The following is a 25,704-nucleotide window of genomic DNA, read 5'->3' on the forward strand; positions in this document are numbered from 1 at the left end:
CCTTGGCTCTACTCTCATGCATCACATTCCATGCCACCTTTGACACAGATTACTCATGTGCACACCTGCTTTACCTGCAATCTGCTGCTTAGAAAACATTTTTGATAGCGCTCTCATTACGTTACGAAAGCTTTAACAAACCTGCAAAGAGAGCCTCCAGTTCTTCGCTCTTGTTGGGCACGATGTTGTTGGTGGAGGGTACAAAGGTGCAGCAAGGACAGTGGACGCCCAGCTTCAAACCCAGATTATTCTCTGCCATGAGGAGATACAGGAGGCATGAGAATACAGGATGCAAGGAGCATAGGAATACGAGGACACTGTGGCGCTGACCCGGCTCTGACACCCAGTCCTTGACCGTGTCCGTGACGTCCACAGAGAGCCAGGAACCCCTGGCACGCGGCTGGACGGTGCGAGAGTCTATGTAACGCTGAGTGGACGTGCTCTCCTCGTCCGGCTTCAGCACCTGACAGAAACAAATAAAGACAGTGAACGCACCTTCTTGTCGATTATTTCTAACAAACACGGCTGGGAGGACGTTCGAAATGTTGTGCCTGTGATTTCAGCTCAGTGAGTATCTGCGTTTTGCTTTTTTGAGGGTGTCTTTTTGTAGCGTATGACAAAGAAGAAAAGTTTGAATGTTGGAACCCATCAAGATCCAGGGCCGGGAGGTGGCAGTGGTGGGGCAGTACAAGTACCTGGGAGTCCCCTTGAACAGCAGACTGGACTGGAAGGACAACTGCAAAGCTGTTTACAAGAAAGGCATGAGCAGACTCTTTTTCCTGAGGAAGCTTAGGTCATTTTATGTGTGTTGGAGATCTTTTCTCAATCTGTTGTGGCCAGTGCCCTGTACTTAACAGTGCTTTGTTGGGGGCAGCAGCACCAGCAAAAGGGACTTCAACCGGATTGACAAACTGATTCGGAAAGCCGGCCAAACAATTGGCACGCAGTTGGAGGCGTTTGTGTCAGTGAGGGACAGGAGGACAGTTGACAAACTGCTGGCCATCATGGACAATCCTGCCCACCCACTCCACCAGACAATTGAGGGACAGCGGAGTTCATACTCCAACAGGCTCCTTCAGCTGTTCGATTCAAGAACTCCTTCATTCCGCACTCCATCCAGCTGTATAATCACTGGCCATACAGCAATAGATAATATCCGTCTATTACCTGACACCTTCTATGTTAGCTACCTCTTTGTTTATAATGTATATTTTCTGATGAATCTACTCTCTATTTTATGCGGCAGCTGATACATATACTGTAATATTGTACATGGTAATTGTCAGAATAATTGTATCTAAGTTATTACTTGCCATGAGTTCCCGTCGAGAGGACAAAAGCTGTCTTTGATCTTACCAAGCAAAAGGCTTGTAAATGTCATGATCCACTACTTGGATCATGTCATATTCTGTTTTTGTTCCGTCTTTTCACATCCTGTTTAGTATTTGTCTCCCTTAGTTCCTGGTGGCACTTCCTGTTTGTTTCCATTGTCATAGTCACGTATTAGTGTCACCTGCATTTTGTTTTTCACATGCACCTGCTCTGTGATTATCTCCTTTATTTAATCCTGCCCTTTTTGTTCATTCGGTCTCGCAGTCTAGTTTGCTGATCGATGCAACAGGTGACGTCGCTGATTCCTATTGTGGTAAAAGTCTTTTTGTATTCGTTAGCTTCCACGCTATTAATTCGTTTCTGTCCCTAGCTCACAGGCTAGCGCTTTCAGTTCGTTCTAGCTCCCATGCTAGTTCTGTTGGTTTTGTCTTCAGTGCCTTGCACAAGTCTTTTGGTTCTTAGTCTGTTTTATAGTAGAAATAAATCATCATTTCTTACCTTCACGCTGTGTCCAGTCCGCCTGCATTATAGAGAGAACGCACCCGCATAACCACAATGCCAGCTAAGCGTCACAGTAAAACTCCCCTGTGTATGATGGGAGGAGAGAGGACGGGTTCAGTTTCTTTGATCTATTGTGATCCACAGGAAAATCGTTTTTTGACCCGAGATCGAAAAGCGGAGAGGAAGCAGGATCTGCTCAAGCTCCAGGCATCTTTTTGTTGAACTGTTTTGTGACCGAAGGCAATAGCTACTTACGACCCCCGTTCCTTTAGAAACAGCTGTTGCTATGTAATCAGGGAAAGTACAAATAAAAGAGGTGGCGTAGAATTCACTTGCCAGAGCGTGGTGGAAGACTGTACGGAGCTGCAGCCCAGACGTATCTCCTCATTGAGCTAAACTGAATCCTGTCTGTTTACAGTAATTCCTTGCTTCTTGTCTGTTAAATAGATGTCATCTCTGTTTGAACCTGATAGTAATTGTTATATATTGTATAAAAATATAATATAATATATCAGCATATCTCATATACTGTTTATACAATATGTAAATATTACACATATGTTGTATTTTATATTGCTACTATGGTACATGTTTAGTCTACTTTATACCTGCATTATCCTTTCCCTCCTTACACGTTCCATCCTTTGTAACTGAACAACTGTGTGGAACAATTTCCCTTGTGGATCGTTAAACTTTGTCGAAGACTAAGTGACAGAGAACAGTGGACAGAAAAATGAACATATTGCGTCTGAAAAAAAATTGACATCATTGGTAAAAGAAGGAACCAACAACATGTATAACAGTTAAGAATGCTAAAACCTTAATAAAGAGATTAAACATATTCAAAGCACTTCCTAAACAATAATAGCAGATGTTTACCATGCAGACCCAGAACTGTGCTTAATCTGTTTGTTTATGTGCAGGATTACTCAAAAATGACAAGTCATGTCCATAAAAGAATGTGGAGAGGTGGGAAGGAAGAAAGCATTCAATTCTGGTGCAGGTCCGAGATTGTTTTTTAACACTTTTTTCAAGTGTTTGGCCTTGGCAGAGATCCGTGCTCTCTTCCAGAGCTCTGCGGCAAGGGAGGCTCATTTATGCATAGCAGCTAAATAACACAGTGTACGGTCATAAACTAAAAATAAAAAACCTGTGGCATGTAAATGAAGGTGACTGACTATCCTGGGAATTCGGTCAGAGGTGTGAAATATTTGCTGAGAGCCACAAAATAATTCTCGCAGTGGATCTATTCTCTGACAAGCGGATTTCATACAAAGCAGTGTCAAATTTGGCTGTTTATTTAATGATGTTTTAGTGCAGTGGTTCTTAACCTGGGTTCGATCGAACCCTAAGGTTCGGTGAGTCGGCCTCAGGGGTTCGGTGGAGGTCAAGTCACACCCAACTCATCTTGTACATCAGACCTCGGCAAATTAAGGCCCAGGGGCCACATGTGACCCGTTAAGCTTTTCAATCTGGCCCGCTGGACATTCCCAAATATTTTTTTTTGATCTTTATGAAGTGCACTCATGTTTTATAATGACCGTAAGTCTTGAACTATACTAAGTATTTCAATGGTTGAAATCTTCGCTTTTGCATGATGTACTAGTTACTATGGTAATCTAATTAGTTACTATGGTCATCTATTTAATTACTTTGGTCATCTAAGTCAGTGGTTCTCAAATGGGGGTACGCGTACCCTTGGGGTACTTGAAGGCATGCCAAGGGGTACGTGAGATTTAAAAAAAATATTTTAAAAATAGCAACAATTCAAAAATCCTTTATAAATACATTTATTGAATAATACTTCAACAAAATATGAATGTAAGTTCATAAACTGTGAAAAGAAATGCAACAATTCAAAATTTGTGGACATGTTCCATAAATATTGATGTTAAAGATTTCTTTTTTGTGAAGAAATGTTTAGAATTAAGTTCATGAAACAAGATGGATCTCTATTACAATCCTCAAAGAGGGCACTTTGAGTTGATGATTACTTCTATGTGTAGAAATCTTTATTTATAATTGAATCACTTGTTTATTTTTCAACAAATTTTTAGTTATTTTTATATCTTTTTTCCAAATAGTTCAAGAAAAAACACTACAAATGAGCAATATTTTGCACTGTTATACAATTTAATAAATCAGAAACTGATGACATAGTGCTGTATTTTACTTCATTATCTATTTTTTTTCAACCCAAAATGCTTTGCTCTGATTAGGGGGTACTTGAATTAAAAAAAATGTTCACAGGTGGTACATCACTGAAAAAAGGTTGAGAACCACTGATTTAAGTAACAGCAGCTGAGACCAGGCATCAAGCAGTGAGGGTGGGGAGTGTTTCCAGAGCCTAAAATGCGGGTGTCAGGGACAGACGTGGAAAGAGATTTTTACAATATATTCATATATACTATCAGATTTTAGGTGTTTTTGTTTTTTACCATTTGCATTCATATTTTGCTATTTTTTGCATTTTGGTTGTTTCGCTTGATTGTAAAATATGTGGATGGAGGGGGGTGGGGGGTGACGTTCATATGTTGTCAATATTCAGTGTTTTATCTTTCATAGATAATATTGTAAATCCCACTTTCTTTATTTGTTTGTACATTCCAGGTGTCTCATTCAGTAAAAAAATGTAAAATTGCATTCTGTTTTTTAAATCGGTCGGTCTGTCATAACGTTTTTGGCATTTGATCTGACATTATTGCAAGGTTTTGTATTGGTGTTCCTAAAAATAGACATACAGGCCCCCAGAGACATTTTTTTCTCAAAATTTGGCCCCTGAGTCAAAATAATTGCCCAGGCTTGGTGTAAATAAAACTTCTCCGTATCGGCGTAATGTGGATGCGGCAACAGCAGAAGTCAAACTGATTTGCGGGTGTGTCATTTGTTGTGAGTTCATGCACTGCGTTGGTTTTGTTCTTTAAGCAAAGTGATGTTTAAGCATGCTTCATTTTGTGCACAAGTAAAAAAAAATCATATAACTTTGTGTTGAATTTGAGAAAAAAAAAAAATATATTTTTCACTAAAGAAGGGTTCGGTGAATGCGCATATGAAACTGGTGGGGTTCGGGACCTCCAACAAGGTTAAGAACCACCGTTTTAGCGCCAATCTTACAATGAAAAGACATTTTCCTCTACCTGATAGATCTCCACTCTCTGCTCAGAGGCGCGGGCCTGCGGGTTCGGGGCCCGGAAGATCCTGAACTCAGCCTTGACCAGGGTGCTGTTGGTCAAATCCACGCTGCTGACGTCAAACGGGACGCTTCTGTAATACGGATTGAGTGGCAGCAGCTGCACTGCGTCTGCAGGAAGGAGCAAAAGAGCGGGTAACTTCCCCAAACAACACAGTTTAATATTGTCACACACATAATTAGTGGTGGTGTGGCTCTGTAAAAAAAAAAGAGGGTTTGTATGGGGTAAGTCAATGAGTGTGCCGTTGTTGCCAGGGATTGCATGGTTACATAACAAGTGTATTCCTTCTCTTGCCAAAGTGCGTTACTTTCGTTCCTACCCTAACATTTAGTGGCATTTGAATAGTGCCTCCACAATCTGCGTCCATGACGTGATGTCTGCATGCAGTCACTCACTTCCACTTTTTAAGTCCTCTATACGCAATATTTTTTTTTAGCAGAACAAAAATGTATTATATTAAGGCAGTGATTCCCATGCATTCATTGACACAAATGACACTTATTTGGCATTGCTCATGAACACATCATAATGACACTGTCTCTGAATGTAGCTTTTGGTTCTAACGAGTGTTGTCCCGATTCCATACTTGCCAACCCTCCCGTATTTTCCAGGAGACTCCCGAAATTCAGCGCCTCTCCCGAAAATCTCCCGAAATTCAGGCGGAGCTGGAGGCCACGCCCCTTCCAGCTCCAAGCGGACCTGAGTGACGTGTCGACAGCCTGCTTTCACGTTTGCTTTCCCACAATACAAACAGCATGCCCGCCCAATGACGTTATAACTGATCGAGGGCGAGTTCTTGGTTTCTTATGTGGGTTTATTGTTAGGCAGTTTCATTAACGTCCTTCCAGCGCGGTAACAACACGCAACAACAGCAGTTACGTTTTCGTCTACCGTAAATCAGTTCGTCTGCCGTAAACAGCAATGTTGTGACACTCTTAAAAAGGACAATACTGCCATATACTGTACATGCATATGTGACAATAACATCTACGGCTTTTAGAGAGTAACTAAATATACTCCTCCCCTGTTAACCACGCCCCCACCCCACCCCACCCCCGACCACGCCCCGGAGGTCTCAAGGTTGGCAAGTATGCTCAATACAAAAATGTGTTTCGACACTTTTCTAAATAAAAGGGGACCACAAAAAATTGCCTTATTGGCTTTATTTGGGGGGACGGCGTGGCGCGGTTGGAAGAGTGGCTGTGCCAGCAACCTGAGGGTTCCTGGTTCAATCCCCATCCGAGTCATGTCTGTTGTGTCCTTGAGCAAAACACTTCACCTTTGCTCCTGATGGGTCACGGTTTGCGCCTTGCATGGCAGCTCCCGCCATCAGTGTGTGAATGTGGAAATAGCGTCAAAGTGCTTTAAGTTCCTTAAAAAAGGTAGAAAAGCGCTATACAAGTATAATCCATTTACCATTTATTTCAACCAAAAATCTTAGGGCACATGAAACATATGTTTATTATTGCAGTTTAGTCCATAAATAAAATAGTGAACATACGAGACAATTTTTCTTTTATTAGTAAGTGTTGTAATCCCCTGCCCGGATCATATTATGTTTAGGTTTTGAGTCTTTTTTGCATTATGTTCTGTTAATGTTGGACTTAGTTCCTGGTTGTACTTCCTCGTTAATTCTGTCACCATAGTTACTCATTAGATTCACCTGCCTCTTGCTTTTGACGCGCACCTGCCTCTTGATTACTGTCTTGATTTAAGCCTGCCTTCTTTGTCCATTGGTTCTTGATTCCTAGTTTGTGTTCGCACAACAGTGACGACTTTTGTTACCAAGTTCCGCTTATGCTATCTTCCATGATAAGTATTTTTGTTATTCCTCTAGCTCACATGCTAGCTCTTTCGTTTTTTTCTAGCACCCATGCTAGTTCTGTTTGGTTTTGTCAAAGTCTGATTTAATTTTTAGTAAATCATTTGTTTCTTACCTTCACGCTGTGTTCGAAGCCCGACTGCATCATTGGGAGAACGACTCCGCATCATGATGCCACCCAACCGTCAGAGTAAGTAAACAAACAAAGACTCCTAATTAGTCTGCTGACGTATACAGTAACATATTGTGTCATTTATCATACTATTATTTTGTACACATTATAAAGGACAAGCTGTAAAAATTAATTATTAATCTACTTGTTCACATTTACTGTTAATATCTGCTTATTTTCTGTTTCAACATGTTCTACCTACAGTACACTTCTGTTAAAATGTAATAATTTACTTATTCTTCTCTTCTTTGATACATTAGTTTTGGATGATAGCACCAATTTGGGTATGGATTCGATACCAAGTAGTTATAGGATCATAAATTGGTCATATTCAAAGTCCTCATGTGTCCAGGGACGTATTTACTGAGTTTATAAACATAAAATACATTTAAAAAAACGAAAGAAGGGAGGCATCTGGGATCTGAGCCGAGGATGTCGTTGTGGCTCGTGCAGCCCTTTGAGACACTCGTGATTTAGGGCTAAATAAGTAAACATTGATTGATTGATTGATTGTGTTTGTGTATTGATTGATTGATTGGAACTTTTATTAGTAGATTGCACAGTACAGTACATATTCCATACAATTGACCACTAAATGGTAACACCCCAATAAGCTTTTCAACGTGTTTAAGTCGGGGTCCACGTTAATCAATTCATGGTAACATGTAATTCATGTAATGCGCATGCTGGAAAAGAAGAGGGATATCAGAAAATGCCTGTAATATGAACCGTGGGTTAGGTGAATAAATATTGCACCGAAGAAAGGACGTTTGGTCATTTTGAGGGTGCGACACATACAGAACATGACAGTGTCCTAATACTTGTATTCATACATGCCAACACAAAAATAAGGATGCCTTAAATGGCTCCTACACTAGCGATTTAACTCTCAAGATGGAGCAACTATAGTAACGGAATTTCCAAAAATATATGGCAACTGTCTACAGCAACTAAATATGTTTTCAGCCAATTGTGTATCGGAATGCATGAAACTATCTTGAATATTTTTCTAGCGGGATACTTTGTGGTAATCTGCAACCAGCCACTTACAGTTTGAACTTGATCAACCCAAAATTGTAAGTCACAAATGAAGGTACAGCAGTATTTTTTATAATTAGTGGTCATTTGTCCAATAGTGAGGTTTTTGTTTTGTCTTTTTGGATTCCTGGTACTTCAAAAATGGTTTCGGGTCAACAATCCTTAATAAGTCTCTCTGTGACGTTTTGCTGTCATAGTGGTGTGGTTTTGTTCTCTCGTTGATGCAAGCGGAATGGACACAGCGGGAAGGTAAGAATGATGATTTATTTAACTACAAAAACAAGCTAAGAACAGAAATATTTGCACAAAGGCATTAACAACAAAACCAACAGAACTAGCATGTGAGCTAGAAAGAACTAAGGACGCTAGCATGGAAGCTAGGGAAACAAGCAAGGAATAGCATGGAAGGTAACGAGTACAAAAAGATATTTACCACAATGCGGGATAGCGACGTCACCTGTTGCATAGAAAGCAAACTGTTTAGACTGTGGGGACGAATGAACAAAGGAGGCTCGCTTAGATAAGGACAGAAATTAGGAGGCTGGTGCACGTACAAAACACAAGGCAGGTGACACTAATACCTAACCATGGCAACGAAACAAAACAGGAGGTGCCACCAGGAACTAAGGAAGTCAAATAACAAGACGAGATACAAAAACAGAACCAAAACCAGAATATGCCATAATCCAAGCAGCGGATCATGACACTCTCGGTAGAATTGGAAGTGAGTTGAGCAAAATTATAATCGTGGTGCTGGAATTTGGACAGTGTAAAAGTGCTTCTGGTAAGTTTTATTGGGAACACATCGTTGTGTGTGTGTGTCGAGTTGAGTTTATACCAAAAAGTTCTATTTTGGTTTCATCTGACCACATGACATTCTCCCAATCCTCTCCTGTATCATCCATGTATTCAATTTTGGTATAAACTCAACTTGTCGTGTTTGGAGGAAGAAGAATACTGGGTTTCATCCCAAGAACACCACACCTACTGTGAAGCATGGGGGTGGAAACATGCTTTGGGGCTGTTTTTCTGCTAAGGGGACAGGACGATTGATCCGTGTTAAGGAAAGAATGAATGGGGCCATGTATCGTGAGATTTTGAGCCAAAACCTCCTTCCATTAGTGAGAGCTTTGAATGGTTGACCAAATACTTATTTTCTACCATAATTTACAAATAAATTATTTAAAATTCCTACAATGTGAATTCATGGATTTTTCCCCCACATTCTGTCTCTCACAGCTGAAGTGTAACTATGATGAAAATTACAGACCTCTGTCAACATTTTAAGTGGGAAAACTTACACAATTGGTGGCTGACTAAATACTTTTTTGCCCCACTGTATATATAATGTAGTAACAGACACCTTCATAACAATATGTAATATGTACAATGTACACACTGCAACTATATATATATATATATATATATATATATATATATATATATATATATATAAAATGTAGTAACAGACACCTTCATAACTATATGTAATATATACAATATTTACTGTATTTTGGTCATTTTAAGGATTGGTGTAACTTAAAACCTCAGTGCATTTGTTTCCGTTTCCATGGAAGCACAATTCCAACTTCCTGCAACAAATGTGTGTTCCCACTTCCGAAAAACAAACGCGAGTGTGTTCTAATCATGGCAGACTTAGAAACCGACAACAAAGATGACGGTTTTTGGACAAACGACGATTCACAACCTCCTCTTTTTGAAGCTGAATATACAGAGGATGAACTGCCACTTATAGAAGAAGCGAGCACGAAGAGAGTGTGAAACGTTGGAGCAGACGGAAGCTGAGAGAGTGAGGTCGGCCTGACTTGACGCTGTAAATGTGGAACTTGGAGCCAAGTTATGCCGACAGAAAATGTGTGATTACGGTACTCAAAACAGGGGAAAAAAACTTCCCGGGCCAGCTGGACCAAACGAACAACTGTCTATCAAGTGAGTCAGTTTAACATTGATCATGATACATGCAGCACATCATGCGTGTTGTTACATCTACAGTACATACTCTGTCTAGCTAGCTGTGTACAAACAAAAGTTGCAATATTAATACTTTACAGACACTGTAATATGATTGTTCATCTTTTTCAGTCAGTACAGATGGGTGTCATATCACATTGTGTTGTGTTACAAACTCAAAAGCCTTTCCGCTGTTGATGCTGTTGCTACTGCTTGGTTATTATACAGGTTACATAACGTAAATGAAGTATTGTTGGTGGTTTTTGAATGCATTTTTGAAGTTATTTAGAGGCTGAACGGATTGATCCTATTGGCTGCATTGCGAGCCACCTAAAACCAGTCGATTATTACAAATTACAATGCAAAAAAACAACAACCAAAAAACCCTTTTGTTTTGTCTTCTTGTCTTGCAAAAGGATTGTGAACAATAGGCAAAATTCCAAAAAAGTGCAGTTCCCCTTTAACACTTGGTTTCCTATCATTTGACCAATAGGTCTGATATAATTACTGAATTTGATTAAAATCAAGAGTAAGATGACTAATGTGTGTGTTAATTTTTGAGTCCAACCCAGGCCGCTCTATAGTGGAAAACTTGGGCTCCGAAGTCAAAAAGGTTAAGAAGCCTTACTGTAGATGACTGGAGACATTTGCTATTATATTCTTACCACTGACAGAGCAGGAAGGGGCTAGGAATGCATTTGCGGTAAAATTTCATATGAAATGCCCGGTTGTTCATTGATATTTACCTCAAAACGGAGTGGGGCCCTAACACAGCGTGTTTTTTCCCTCTATGGTTAGGCGACCCTGAATATAAGACATACATCAATGCTTCTCAAACAGTGGGGTGGGCCCCCCGTGTGTTAGCTGGGGCCTGAGAGTCAAAAGACTTCCAGTATTCACAAATTAAATTAACACGGATCTCCAAAAGGCCCCTAAGCACACATATTGCTGTGCAAAAAAGTTTATTCTGCACAGTGGAACTGAAATGCTTGTGCTACACAAAAAATTAGGGAGTTTGTTTATAGGAATTTTCCACCATTCTTCCAGGTCACACACTGATGTTGGTAGAGAAGGCCTGGCTCTCAGTCTTCATTCTAATTAAACCCAAAGGTGTTCTATCGGGTTCAGTTTAGGACTCTGTGCAGGCCAGTCAAGTTCATCCACACCAAACTCTGTCATCCATGTCTTTATGGACCTGGCTTTGTGCACTGGTGCACAGTCATGTTGGAAGGGGAAGGGACCTGCTCCAAACTGTTCCCAAAAGGTTGGAGCATGGAATTGTCCAAAATGTTTTGGTATGCTGGAGCATTCAAAGTTCCTTTCACTGGAACCAAGAGGCCAAGCCCAACTCCTGAAAAACAACCCCGCATCATAACTTCTCCTCCACCAAATTTCACACTCGGCACAATGCAGTCCGAAATGTAGCATTGTCCTGTCAATCTCCAAACCCTGACTGGTCCATCAGATTGCCAGATGGAAAAGCATGATTCATCACTCTAGAAAGACATGTCTATGCTCTAGAGTCCAGTGGTGACGTGCTTTACACCACTGCATCCCACGCTTTGCATTGGCCTTGGTGATGCATGGCTTAGATTCAGCTGGTCGGCCATGGAAACCCATTCCATGAAGCTTTCTGCATACTGTACGTGGGTTAATTGGAAGGTCACATGAAGTTTGGAGCTCTGTGCAGAAAGTCCTTGAACTGTGCGCTTCAGCATCCGCTGACCCCTCTCTGTCAGTTTACGTGGCCTACCACTTGGTGGCTGAGTTGTTTTTGTTCCCGAACTCTTCCATTTTCTTATAATAAAGTCGACAGTTGACTTTGGAATATTTAGGAGCGAGGAAATTTCACAACTGGATTTGTTGCACAGGTGGCATCCTGTGACAGTTCCACGCTGGAAATCACTGAGAGCGGCCCATTCTTTCACAAATGTTTGTAGAAACAGTCTACATGCCTAAGTGCGCAATTTGATACACCGGGCCAAGTGATTAGGACACCTGATTCTCATCCTTTGGATGGGTGGACAAATACTTTTAGCAATATAATGTACATTGCCTCATTACACACTTATAGTATGTATAGTTTTATATATATATATATATATATATATATATATTACATACACTGTAAGAAAAATATGTAGACTTTATAGTAAAAAACTGACAATTTTACCATAAATATATGGTAAATGTTGTATATATTTTTTATATACACTGTCAGAAAAATATGTACATTTTAGATTAAAAAGTGACAATTTTACCAAAAAATTATGACAAATGTTATATATATTTTTAACGTACTCTATATGAAAAACATGTAGATTATAGAGAAAAAAATTAAAATTTTACCCAAAAATTATGGTAAATTTTATATATATTTTTTACGTACTCTGTAATAAAAAGATGTAGATTTTATATTAAAAAACTGACAGTTTAGTTGCCAAAATGTTACCATAAAATGCACGATGTTTGTTACAATACATACTAACTGGAAATGGAAATGGAAAACAGTACCACTGTTTGAACGGAAAAATCTGCGGTTGCTGTTTTTACAGTGTATTATATAGTAAATAGAAAAACAATACCAATGTTTTTGTTTTGTTTTTAAATGGTAAAATTCTGGCAACTGAGCTACCAGTTTTAATTTTAATGTAAAACATTTTTTACTGCGTACAAATTGATGAATAACTTGCTTTCAATCATGAGTCAAGCATATATTTAAGTACTTATTTATATTTTAACAAAAAAAAATGTTTGGAATGTGTTATAATATTTCTTGCAATCAGTGACGGGCCGTGCGTTTCCCACCCAGGCCTTCGGTGATGTCCGACTTCAATGACGACCTCTCAAAATATTATCATTGATGTCACCACATTACCATTACTGGAGAAATACTATACAGGAACACATTTACTGTCCATTGCAGCACATCAACAGTGTACAAAACGGGTTATTTACTGGCGCATCTAAAAATCAATTAAAACATATCGTGTTTGGTACTGTCAAAATTAAAATTGCAAAAAACATATTAAACGTGAAAAAAATATAAGAAATAACATATCTGAACTCACAACCTGTAGAACCCATTCGAGCTTCCGGGGTTGGCCGACATGGTCTCGCAAGATGTAGTTTCTCTTTAGTAGTTTCTCCGGCTAAACGAGGCTACCGCGCATGCTCTTCACTACTGTGGCATGCTGGGTAATGGAGTTTTTATGTTACCTAGCTCATAACATAATATGTACAGTGGGGCAAAAAAGTATTTAGTCAGCCACCGATTGTGCAAGTTCTCCCACTTAAAATGATGACAGAGGTCTGTCATTTTCATCATAGGTACACTTCAACTGTGAGAGACAGAATGTGGAAAAAAATCCAGGAATTCACACTGTAGGAATTTTAAAGAATTTATTTGTAAATTATGGTGGAAAATAAGCATTTGGTCAACCATTCAAAGCTCCCACTGATGGAAGGAGGTTTTGGCTCAAAATCTCACGATACATGGCCCCATTCATTCTTTCCTTAACACGGAACAATCGTCCTGTCCCCTTAGCAGAAAAACAGCCCCAAAGCATGATGTTTCCACCCCCATGCTTCACAGTAGGTGTGGTGTTCTTGGGATGCAACTCAGTATTCTTCTTCCTCCAAACACCACCAGTTGAGTTTATACCAAAATGGATATATGGATGATACAGCAGAGGATTGGGAGAATGTCATGTGGTCAGATGAAACCAAAATATAACTTTTTGGTATAAACTCAACTCGTTGTGTTTGGAAGAAGAAGAATACTGAGTTGCATCCCAAGAACACCATACCTACTGTGAAGCGTGGGGGTGGAAACATCATGCTATGGGGCTGTTTTTCTGCTAAGGGGACAGGACGATTGATCCGTGTTAAGGAAATAATGAATGGGGCCATGTATCGTGAGATTTTGAGCCAAAACCTCCTTCTATCGGTGAGAGCTTTGAATGGTTGACCAAATACTTATTTTCCATCATAATTTACAAATAAATTCTATAAAATTCCTACAATGTGAATTCTTGGATTTTTTTTTCACATTCTGTCTCTCACAGTTGAAGTGTACCTATGATGAAAATTACAGACCTCTGTCATCATTTTAAGTGGGAGAACTTGCACAATCGGTGGCTGACTAAATACTTTTTTGCCCTACTATATCTGCCTTAGGCCGTCTAGAAGGCCTTACTGACAACAACTTGTGATCTGATTGGCTATCGCAACTGTCTATCAACTGTATGCGGTTGTTCACTTACAGTGCACACACACATTGTTGATTCTGAAGGCAGATTTGGAGCCTGCAATGCCTCAGTCTCTCCAGAGAGTGGCGAGGACGGCAGAAAAGATCATCAGGACTCCTCTTCCTCTTATCCAGGAGATCGCAAAAAGCCGCTGCCTGACCAGGGCTCAGAAAATCTGCAAAGACTCCTCCCACCCCCACCAAGGACTGTTTTCACTGCTGGACTCTAGGAAGAGGTTCAGCAGCCTCCGTAGAAGAACCTCCAGGTTCTGTAACAGTTTCTTCCCTCAGGACGTAAGACTCTTAAACGCATCATACTTAAATTATCCCCTCAACTCCCCCCAAAATGGATTAATTCGCTGGAATAAAAAAAGACAATATAACAAAAATCCATAATCCTGGATGCATATGAAAAAGTGCAATGTATTTATCTGTACAGTAATCTATTTATTTATACCTGCACCTTATTGCATTTTTTTCTAATCCTGCACTACCAAGAGCTAATGCAACGAAATTTAGTTCTTATTTGTACTGTAAATTTCAAAGTTGAATGACAATAAAAAGGAAGTCTAAGTCCAAGTCTAAGACTAAGATTTGGTACAAGATGGCAACATAAGATAGCTAAATTCTGATTGGATACAAACTAAAACTAAATACAACAGCACTGGAAGGAACATAATATGAAATGAAGAGAATAAGTAAATAAAACATTACTTGTATCTTGTATCTTTAATTATGATCTTGATTTCTGTTTATGTTAGGTAACACACCACTGGTTGCGCTATTATAAAATGTTCAAAATATATTTAATCGCATACAGCTGGTGTATTTTTTCTGTCAAAACAGAAAGCATAAATACATTTAGTAAGAAAAGACGCATATTAATTCCAGGCTTTCGCAGGCCGCACAAAATGAAGTGGCGGGCAGGATATGGCCCCCGGGGCTCGACTTTGACACCACAGCACAATATTAAGACTTACTGGTTTGCGTGGGTGGCAGCATGTCGATCCTTTGCACCTCCTTGGCGTAGTAGTCCTCCTCGCTGCTTTCTCGCTCGCACGCCTGCGACTCCCCAAAGCTGGCGCGCTCCTTCAGCAGCTCCCGGGTGCTGTTGTAGAGCAGCATGACCTCCGGGGGCACCGCGCCGCTCACCGCCGCCTCGTCGTCGTCGTCGTCGTCCGGGGGGCTCTGGATGCGCAGCTTGCTCAGGATCTGTCCGCGCACCGCCTCGATGCGCCGCGACTTCTGTTCGTCCAAGTTGATGAACTGGCACGTGTTGATGCCCTTCACCAAGGCCACGGACAGCCGGAGGAGAAGCAGCAAGGCCAGGCGAGACAGCCACATTGTCCACGGAGGGAGGGATGGTAGTCCGACTGTGGGGAAGGAACTCCTGGAGGAGACTTTTTAACTAAAGCCAAGCGTGGATAGTTATAAGTCCCAAAATCGCTTTTAAAAGCAGGCTGATATCAGGCTCTGCTAAACCACGCTTCCACTGTGACCAACAGTTACACACCTCATCAGGAAACCATCAAAAAGTCACATCCAGACCTAAAAAATGTTTTTTTTAAAAAGAGTTAAAGAAAAAAAGATTTCAAAAAATGTTAAAAGTCCCAAAATCGCATTTAAAACCACTCTTCAACTGTAACCAATAACTACACACCTCATCAGGAAACTGTCAAAGTCACATTCAGGCCTTAAAAAAAAATTGTATTTTTTTTTTTTAAGTTTTTTTTTTTTTTTTTTTAAGAGTTAAAAGTCCCAAAATTGCTTTTAGAAGCAGGCTTACATCCGGTTCTGCTAAACCACTCTTCCACTGTAACCAACAATTACACACCTCATCAGGAAATCATCAAGAACTCACATTCAGGCCTAAAAAGTGTTTAAAAATTATTTTTTTTTAAAAGAGTTTGAAAAAAAAAAAGTTAAAAGTCCCAAAATCGCATTCAAAACCACTCATCAACTGTAACCAACAATTACACACCTCACCAGGAAACCGTCGTAGTCACATTCAGGCCTTAAACAAATTGTACTTATTTAAAAAAAAAATATATATATATATATTTTTTTTTTAATGAGTTAAAAGTCCCAAAATTGATTTTAGAAGGAGGCTGATATCAGGTTCTGCTAAACCACTCTTCCACTATAACCAACAATTACACACCTCATCAGGAAATCATCAAGAAGTCACATTCAGGCCTACAAAACTGTTTAAAAAAAACGTTTTTAAGAGTTTAAAAAAATATATTTAAAAGTCCCAAAATTGCATTTAAAACCACTCGTCAACTGTAATCAACAATTACACATCTCACCAGGAAACCGTCAAAAAGTTTCATTCAGGCCTAAAAAAGTTTTTTTTAAAGAGTTAAAAAAAAACAAGGAGTTAAAAAAAACGTTAAGTCCCAAAATCGTATTTAAAAGCACTCGTCAACTGTAACCAACAATTACCACCTCATCAATAAACCGTCAAAAAGTCACATTCAGGCCCAAAAAAATGTAAAAAAAAAAAAAAAAGAGTTAAAAAAAAAGTTAAAAGTCACAAAATCGCATTTAAAACCACTCATCAACTGTAACCAACAATTACGCACCTCACCAGGAAACCGTCAAAAAGTCACATTAAGCCCCCCTCCAAAATGTTTGTTAGACAACTTTTAAAGAAATGTCAGTGTTAAAAAAAAAGGCGAAACTCTTATGAGAACGCGATGCGTTCTAGAACAATCCTTAGTGCTAATTAAAGGCCGAATAATGAAGTCTTCTGTCCGCCTCCATTGTCCATCCTCCTGGAAAGAAACCCAACAGAAGCACATCGCAAGTCCGCCGAGGGGAAGCCAGACCGCTCGCACACAGGCTGGGCCAAAGGAGCCACATAGCCGAGTCCAAAGAAAGTTCAACGTCGGCCGGCCGGAAGAAAGTCCTCCTGTTCCCGCTCTATAGGAGACGTGTTGACGTCATGGCGACTCACGTAAACATCCCGCTAGGTGAGGCTAAAAGACGGCGAGGTGAATGAAAGAAGCTCCTTGTGGCGGCTCCAGCGTGGAAGAGGTGGACTCCAGACCTGCTGAGAGATGGAGCTCCATCATCATCATCATCATCATCATCATCATCATCATCATCGGTTGAGACGGAGCCACGCAGTCCGAGCAGGCGAGCTGGAGGCGGGGCGTGGAGGCCCACAAATGCACGGTGTGTGGGTGTGTGGGTGTGTGGGTGGGAGGCTGCGAGGAGGGAGTGTCGGTGTGACTTGTGGACAAGAACCATTTCACTCCTTCACCAAAGTGGGCACATATTTGCATTCCCGCTAAAAATAAGGCGGCCTGCAAATGGAGATAGAAGCTAAAGTGACAGCTCGCAACTAGTTAGCTTAGCATCCGGATAAAAGAAAGTGGAACTGGTACTGATTGATTGATTGATTGAAACTTTTATTAGTCGATTGCACAGTTCAGTACATATTCCGTACAATTGACCACTAAATAGTAACACCTGAATAAGTTTTTCAACTTGTTTAAAGGCCTACTGAGATGAGATTTTCTTATTTAAACGGGGATAGCAGGTCCATTCTACGTGTCATACTTGATCATTTGGTGATATTGCCATATTTTTGCTGAAAAGATTTAGTAGAGAACGTCGACGATAAAGTTCGCAACTTTTGGTCGCTAATAAAAAAGCCTTGCCTGTCCCGGAAGTAGCAGACGATGTGCGCGATACGTCACGGGTTGTGGAGCTCCTCACATCTGAATATTGTTTACAATCATGGCCACCAGCAGCGAGGGCGATTCGGACCGAGAAAGCGACGATTTCCCCATTAATTTGAGCGAGGATGAAAGATTCGTGGATGAGTGTAACCGGTGGTCTTTTCCTCTGCGTTGTGTGTTGTTTATGGAAGACGACCGACACCATGGGTTTCTCCACTGCACTTTACTGATAATACAGAATACAATTGTCATCAAATACTTTGTGCCATCGTCGAACCCCTACACAAATATGATAATGAAAAAGAAATGAATTAAAGTTCCTAACAAGACAAAATATTTTCTGTCGTCGCATGGACGCCTACCTCTCCCGTTATCGTAGACAAAAAGGGAAGTTGGAGGGAGTGTCCAACGCATATAAAAAGACAGGTGTCACAGTAACTATTGCAGTAGGGGGGACAACAAGACAATGGTTCCACATTGACAAAATATCCAACAATATTCAGGTATTTACATGTAACTTACATATTTTGTGTAATTATAACAATAATAAAACATTAGAAAATACATTATTTACAAGACGTAATTGACCCTGTTACATGAGGAAATTTAGAGTGAATGACTAGGGAAAAAAAAGGCCATTGCAGTGGGAGCGATTCAGATGTTATTAGACAAATTTAATAGGATAACTCTGGAAAATCCCTTATCTGATTACTGTGTTACTAGTGTTTTAGTGAGATTATATGGTCGTAACTGAAAGTCGGAGGGGTGTGGCGACCGCCAGTGTCTCTAAAGGAAGCCACATTTCTCTACGAGGCAAAGCGAAGGCAGCCGGTTGGGCCGGGCTGATTTCCTCCACAGTGGAAGCATCCCACGATGGGGGGCGGCCAGTCGGAGGAGGCAAGAGAGTCCGCAGCTGCCTCTTTGACAGGTGCACGAGGAACGACGCAAGCTCCGCTCATGTCTACGGTAAGAGGCGACTTATTACCACAATTTTCCCAACCCAATGTCAACCTGCTGGTTGACATGTGGTAGGGAACCATGTTCGCTTGACCGCTCTGTTCCACAGTAAAACTTCACCTTCGGGAATGTAAACAAGGAAACACCGGCTGTGTTTGTGTTGCTAAAGGCGGCTGCAATTCACCTCTTCCCACGTACATCTTTCTTCTTTGACGTCTCCATTATTAATTGAACAAATTGCAAAAGATTCAGCAACACAGATGTCCAGAATACTGTGTATTTATGCTATTAAAGCAGACTACTTATAGCTTGGATCAGGCTGGAAAATAATGTCCGCTACAACCCAAGACGTCAAACACACGCGTCATCATACCGTGACAATTTCAACATGACACTTCGCGGGAAATTTAGAATTGCAATGTAGTAAACTAAACCGGCCGTATTAGCATGTGTTGCAATGTTAATATTTCATCATTGATATATAAACCATTAGACCCCGTGGTCGGTAGTAGTGGGTTTCAGTAGGCCTTTATACGGGGATAGCAGGTCCATTCTATGTGTCATACTTGATAATTTCGCGATACTACCATATTTTTGCTGAAAGGATTTAGTAGAGAACATCGACGATAAAGTTCACAACTTTTGGTCGCTAATAAAAAAGCCTTGCCTGTACCGGAAGTAGCAGACAATGTGCGCGTGACGTCACGGGTTGTGGAGCTCCTCACATCTGAACATTGTTTACAATCATGGCCACCAGCAGCGAGGGCGATTCGGACCAAGAACACGACAATTTCCCCATTAATTTGAGCGAGGATGAAAAATTTGTGGATGAGGGAATTTAGAATGAAGGACTAGAAAAAGAAAAAAAAGGCGATTGCAGTGTGAGCGATTCAGATGTTATTAGACACATTTACTAGAGTAATTCTGGAAAATCCCTTATCTGCCTATTGTGTTGCTAGTGTTTTAGTGAGATTAAATAGTACCTGAAAGTCGGAGAGGTGTGGCCATGGGTGTGTTGACGCTGTCACGCCAAATTTCTTCCCCCCTACAAAAAACCTTCCCCCCAGAAGAAATTTGGCGTGACAGCCCTTCTAATGCCTGAAGGACCCCAATGAGGGCGTGACAATACCAAGTTAAATGACTCTTAAGGGTTACAGTTGCAAAATTAGTGACGCAAAACTAGCTTGAAAAGTTAGCATGCTGGAATGCTAATATTTTTTCCTCACTGTTATTTTTCAACAATGACAATCGGCCAATTATAATGCTTTTAAAACAGGCAGCTGCGTGGGCTGCTTTAAGGTCCTTCCACCCTCATTGGGGTCCTTCAAGCATTAGAGGGGCTGTCACGCCAAATTTCTTCCGGGGGGAAGGTTTTTGTAGGGGGGAAGAAATTTGGCGTGACAACGCCAGAGTCTGAGGGAAGTCACAAAGCTGCAGCAGGACGGAAGCTCCGCTGATGTCTCTGGTAAGAGGCGACTTATTACCACAATTTTCTCACCGAAAACTGCCGGTTGACATCTAGTCGGGATTCGTGTTCGCTTGACCGCTCTGGTCCATAGTAAAGCTTCATCTTCGGGAATTTTAAACAAGGAAACACCGGCTGTGTTTGTGTGGCTAAAGGCTAAAAGCTTCCCACCTCAATCTTTCTACTTTGACTTCTCCATTATTCATTGAAAAAATTGCAAAAGATTCAGCAACACAGATGTCCAGAATACTGTCCAATTATGCGATTAAAGCAGACTACTTATAGCGTGTCCAACACATATAAAAAGACAGGTGTCACAGTAATTATTGCAGTAGGAGGGACAACGAGACAATGGTTCCCCATTGACAAAACATCCAACAATATTCAGGTATTTACATGTAACTTACATATTTTGTGTAATTATAACAATATTAAAACATTAGAAAATACATTATTTACAAGACGTAATTGACCCTGTTACATGAGGAAATTTAGAGTGAAGGACTAGAAAAAAAAGGTGATCGCAGTGGGAGCGATTCAGATGTTATAAGACAAATTTACTAGGATCCATCCATCCATCCATCCATTTTCTACCGCTTATTCCCTTTCGGGGTCGCGGGGGGCGCTGGCGCCTATCTCAGCTACAATCGGGCGGAAGGCAGGGTACACCCTGGACAAGTCGCCACCTCGTCGCAGGGCTAACACAGATAGACAGACAACATTCACACTCACATTCACACACTAGGGCCAATTTAGTGTTGCCAATCAACCTATCCCCAGGTGCATGTCTTTGGAAGTGGGAGGAAGCCGGAGTACCCGGAGGGAACCCACGCATTCACGGGGAGAACATGCAAACTCCACACAGAAAGATCCCGAGCCTGGATTTGAACCCAGGACTGCAGGACCTTCGTATTGTGAGGCAGACGCACTAACCCCTCTCCCACCGTGAAGCCCTGGAAAATCCCTTATCTGATTACTGTGTTACTAGTGTTTTAGTGAGATTATATGGTCGTACCTGAAAGTCGGAAGGGTGTGGCGACCGCCAGTGTCTCTGAGGGAAGCCACATTTCTCGACGAGGCGAAGCGAAGGCAGCCGGTCGGGCCGGACTGAGTTTTTTTTCCCCTCCTCCACGATGGAAGCATCCCACGTTCTGGGGCGGCCTGTCGGAGGCAAGAGAGTCCGCAGCTGCCTCTTTGACAGGTGCACGAGGAACGACGCAAGCTCCGCTCATGTCTACGGTAAGAGCCGACTTATTACCACAATTTTCCCTACCCAATGTCAACCTGCTGGTTGACATGTGGTAGGGAACCATGTTCGCTTGAACGCTCTGTTCCATAGTAAAGTTTCACCTTCAGGAATGTAAACAAGGAAACACCGGCTGTGTTTGTGTTGCTAAAGGCAGCCGCAATACACCGCTTCCCACCTACATCTTTCTTCTTTGACGTCTCCATTATGAATTGATCAAATTGCAAAAGATTCAGGAACACAGATGTCCAGAATACTGTGTAGTTATGCGATTAAAGCAGACGACTTATAGCTGGGATCGGGCTGGAACAAAATGTCTGCTACAATCCATGACGTCACGCGCACGCGTCATCATACCGCGACGTTTTCAACAGGATACTTCGCGGCAAATTTAAAATTGCAATTTAGTAAACCAAAAAGGCCGTATTGGCATGTGTTGCAATGTTAATATTTCATCATTGATATATAAACTATCAGACTGCGTGGTCGGTAGTAGTGGCTTTCAGTAGGCCGTTAAGCCGGGGTCCACGTTAATCAATTCATGGTTACATTTGCTCGAGCGGTTATTTTTTTTATTTCTTTTTAAAAAATTAAATTGAAGATGTACATTTTTTTTTTTTTTTTTTACAAACTACATTGTTCTATATCAGAAAGTTGACATGCAGAGCAAATAACGTCCAAGCTAAGATTAGCATTTGTAAACAGAAGAGGAATTAGCGAGCTTAGTATCCTCACTTAAGTTAAAACCATTGAAATACACCACCCTCCATTTTCTTCCGCTTATCCGAGGTGGGGTCGCGGGGGCAGCAGCCTAAGCAGAGAAGCCCAGACTTTTTCTCCCCAGCCACTTCGTCCAGCTCCTCCCGAGGGATCCCGAGGTGTTCCCAGGCCAGCTGGGAAACATAGTTGGAACACCGAACTGCGCCCAGGACTCAACCTCCGGGCTGATGATTTTAGCTTGTCCTGAAGAATTTGGAGGTAATCCTCCTTTTTCATTGTCCCATTTAAAGCAGAAGTTCCATTGGCAGCAAAACAGGCCCAGAGCATAATACCACCACCACCATGCTTGACGGTAGGGATGGTGTTCCTGGAATTAAAGGCCTCACCTTTTCTCCTCCAGAAAGAGAAGCATTATTCAATTAGTAATATAGATGTACAATATGGGTACGTTTAAAAAAATATTTCGTACAAATACATTTTTCTATTGGAAGTTAAAATATAAATAAATATAAACTGTGTATATATATGTATATGAATATACATATATATGAATATATATATACAGTCGTGGTCAAAAGTTTACATACACTTGTAAAGAACATGATGTCATGGCTGTATTGAGTTTCCAATCATTTCTACAACTCTTGTTTTTTTTTTTGGTGTAGTGATTGGAGCACATACTTGTCGCTCAAAAAATACATTCATGAAGTTTGCTTCTTTTATGAATGTATTATGGATCTACTGAAAATGTCAGCAAATCTGCCTGGTCAGAAGTATACATTGAGCAATGTTCATATTGCTTACATGTCCCTTGGCAAGTTTCACTGCAATAAGGCGCTTTTGGTAGCCATCCACAAGCTTCTGCTTACATTTTTGACCACAAAATTGCTGCAGTTCAGCTAAATGTGTTGCTTTTCCTGACATGGACTTGTTTCTTCGGCATTGTCCACACCTTTAAGTCAGGACTTTGGGAAAGCCATTCTAAATATTTCATTCTAGCCTGATTTAGCCATTCCTTTACCACTTTTGACGTGTGTTGGGGTTTATTGTCCTGTTGTGCCCAAGACCCAACCTCCGGGCTGATGATTTTAGCTTGTCCTGAAGAATTTGGAGGTCATTGTCCCATTTACTCTCTGTAAAGCAGCAGTTCCATTAGAAGCAAAACAGGCCCGTAGCATAATACTACCACCACCACCATGCTTAACGGTAGGAATAGTGTTCCTGGAATTAAAGGCCTCACCTTTTCTTCTCCAAACATATTGCTGGGTATTGTGGCCAAACAGTTGGGTATTCCAACAGGACAATGAACCTCAACACACGTCAAAACTGGTTAAGGAATGGTTAAATCGGACTAGAATGAAGGTTTTAGAATGGCCTCCCTAAAGTCCTGACTTAAAGGTGTGGACAATGCTGAAGAAACAAGTCCATGTCAGGAAAAGCAACACATTTAGCTGAACTGCAGCAATTTTGTGGTCAAAAATTAAAGCAGAAGCTTGTGGATGGCTACCAAAAGTGCCTTATTGCAGTGAAACTTGCCAAGGGACATGTAAGCAAATATTAACATTGCTGTATGTACAGTAGGGCAAAAAAGTATTTAGTCAGCCACCGATTGTGCAAGTTCTCCCACTTAAAATGATGACAGAGGTCTGTAATTTTCATCATAGGTACACTTCAACTGTGAGAGACAGAATGTGAAAAAAAATCCAGGAATTCACATTGTAGGAATTTTAAATAATTTATTTGTAAATTATGGTGGAAAATAAGTATTTGGGCAACCATTCAAAGCTCTCACTGATGGAAGGAGGTTTTGGCTCAAAATCTCACAATACATGGCCCCATTCATTCTTTCCTTAACACGGATCAGTCGTCCTGTCCCCTTAGCAAAAAAAATGCCCCAAAGCATGATGTTTCCACCCCCATGCTTCACAGTAGGGATGGTGTTCTTGGGATGCAACTCAGTATTCTTCTTCCTCCAAACACCACGAGTTGAGTTTATACCAAAATGGATACATGGATGATACAGCAGAGGATTGGGAGAATGTCATGTGGTCAGATGAAACCAAAATAGAACTTTTTGGTATAAACTCAACTCGTGGTGTTTGGAGGAAGAAGAATACTGAGTTGCATCCCAAGAACACCACACTTACTGTGAAGCATGGGGGTGGAAACATCATGCTTTGGGGCTGTTTTTTCTGCTAAGGGGACAGGACGATTGATCCGTGTTAAGGAAAGAATGAATGGGGCCATGTATCGTGAGATTTTGAGCCAAAACCTCCTTCCATCAGTGAGAGCTTTGAATGGTTGACCAAATACTTATTTTCCACTGTAATTTACAAATAAATTCTTTAAAATTCCTGGATTTTTTTTTTACATTCTGTCTTTCACAGTTGAAATGTACCTATGATGAAAATGACAGACCTCTGTCATCATTTTAAGTGGGAGAACTTGCACAATCGTTGGCAGACTAAATTAATTTTTGCCCCACTGTAGCTTTAAGGCCCATTTTCAGTAGAGCCATAATAAATTCATAAAAGAAGCAAACGTCATAAATGTTTTTTTGTGAGCAACAAGTATGTGCTCCAATCACTACATCACAAAAGTTGTAGAAATGATTGGAAAGTCAAGACAGCCATGACATCATGTTCTTTACAAGTCTATGTACACTTTTGACCACCACTGTATATCTTTTGTGTCCACTAGAAGCAGGCTACAGCTGTCTCCAGACTATGTAATGACCACGTTGTGAGCTAAGAAAAAAAAAAATGTCATTACTCTTATTCCAAAATGCTGAAAGCGAGACAAGAAACGACATTAGTCCACTGCAGTTGTTTAGAAGTGCAGCTCTCTAAAATAATGCTTGCACACGTTTGAAATCACGTCACAACAAGCCACTTTTATCTTTCCAAGGTTTCAATCTCATCTGGTTGTTAATTACAGTTCAGGATTTTGCAGAGGATTGTTAATCTGTCATGGCTATCTTTTATTGGTGCTGTGCTGCCATCCCATCATTATAGTTGTGGGCACAAGCCTGTAATTGCTTTAAGTAGAAGGAAAGGTAGGAGAGCAAAACACACCCACTCCCAGTTCCCTTGAAAATGACAACACTGTCTAGGAGCCTGTTTTAACTCCACTTCAGAAAGGTGGAGGCTCCTTGAGGGGGGGTTATCTACTTTGGGGGTTATCTACTTTGTTATCCTAATCACTGTTTTCTGCTGTGATGTGTGGTTTCTAGAAAAATCCTCCCAAACAACTCCCAGCCTGTCTTCCAGAAATAGAGCAGCCTGTGCCTGCCACGTCACCGAGTGCACTCACCCACGCCCGCATGACTCCCTCCGCACACCAACAATTACA

At 40.9% G+C, this 25,704-nt stretch overlaps 1 protein-coding gene across 1 annotated transcript in view; it reads right to left on the reverse strand.

Moving 5' to 3' along the window:
* The window catches only part of tgfb5 (transforming growth factor, beta 5), a 37,603-nt gene extending 19,836 nt beyond the window's left edge, over positions 1–17,767 (reverse strand). Inside the window, exons 1-4 of the mRNA XM_061900204.1 lie at positions 15,257–17,767; positions 4,971–5,134; positions 331–463; positions 142–252 (exon numbers count right to left, since the gene is read on the reverse strand). Coding sequence (XP_061756188.1) covers positions 142–252; positions 331–463; positions 4,971–5,134; positions 15,257–15,620 — 772 coding nt within the window. The 5' untranslated portion in view covers positions 15,621–17,767. The remainder of the gene's footprint in view (positions 1–141; positions 253–330; positions 464–4,970; positions 5,135–15,256) is intronic.
* Between the last annotated feature and the right edge of the window lie 7,937 nt (positions 17,768–25,704).

The sequence above is a fragment of the Nerophis ophidion genome, linkage group LG05 (assembly GCF_033978795.1).
Source record: "Nerophis ophidion isolate RoL-2023_Sa linkage group LG05, RoL_Noph_v1.0, whole genome shotgun sequence".
NCBI lineage: Eukaryota > Metazoa > Chordata > Actinopteri > Syngnathiformes > Syngnathidae > Nerophis > Nerophis ophidion.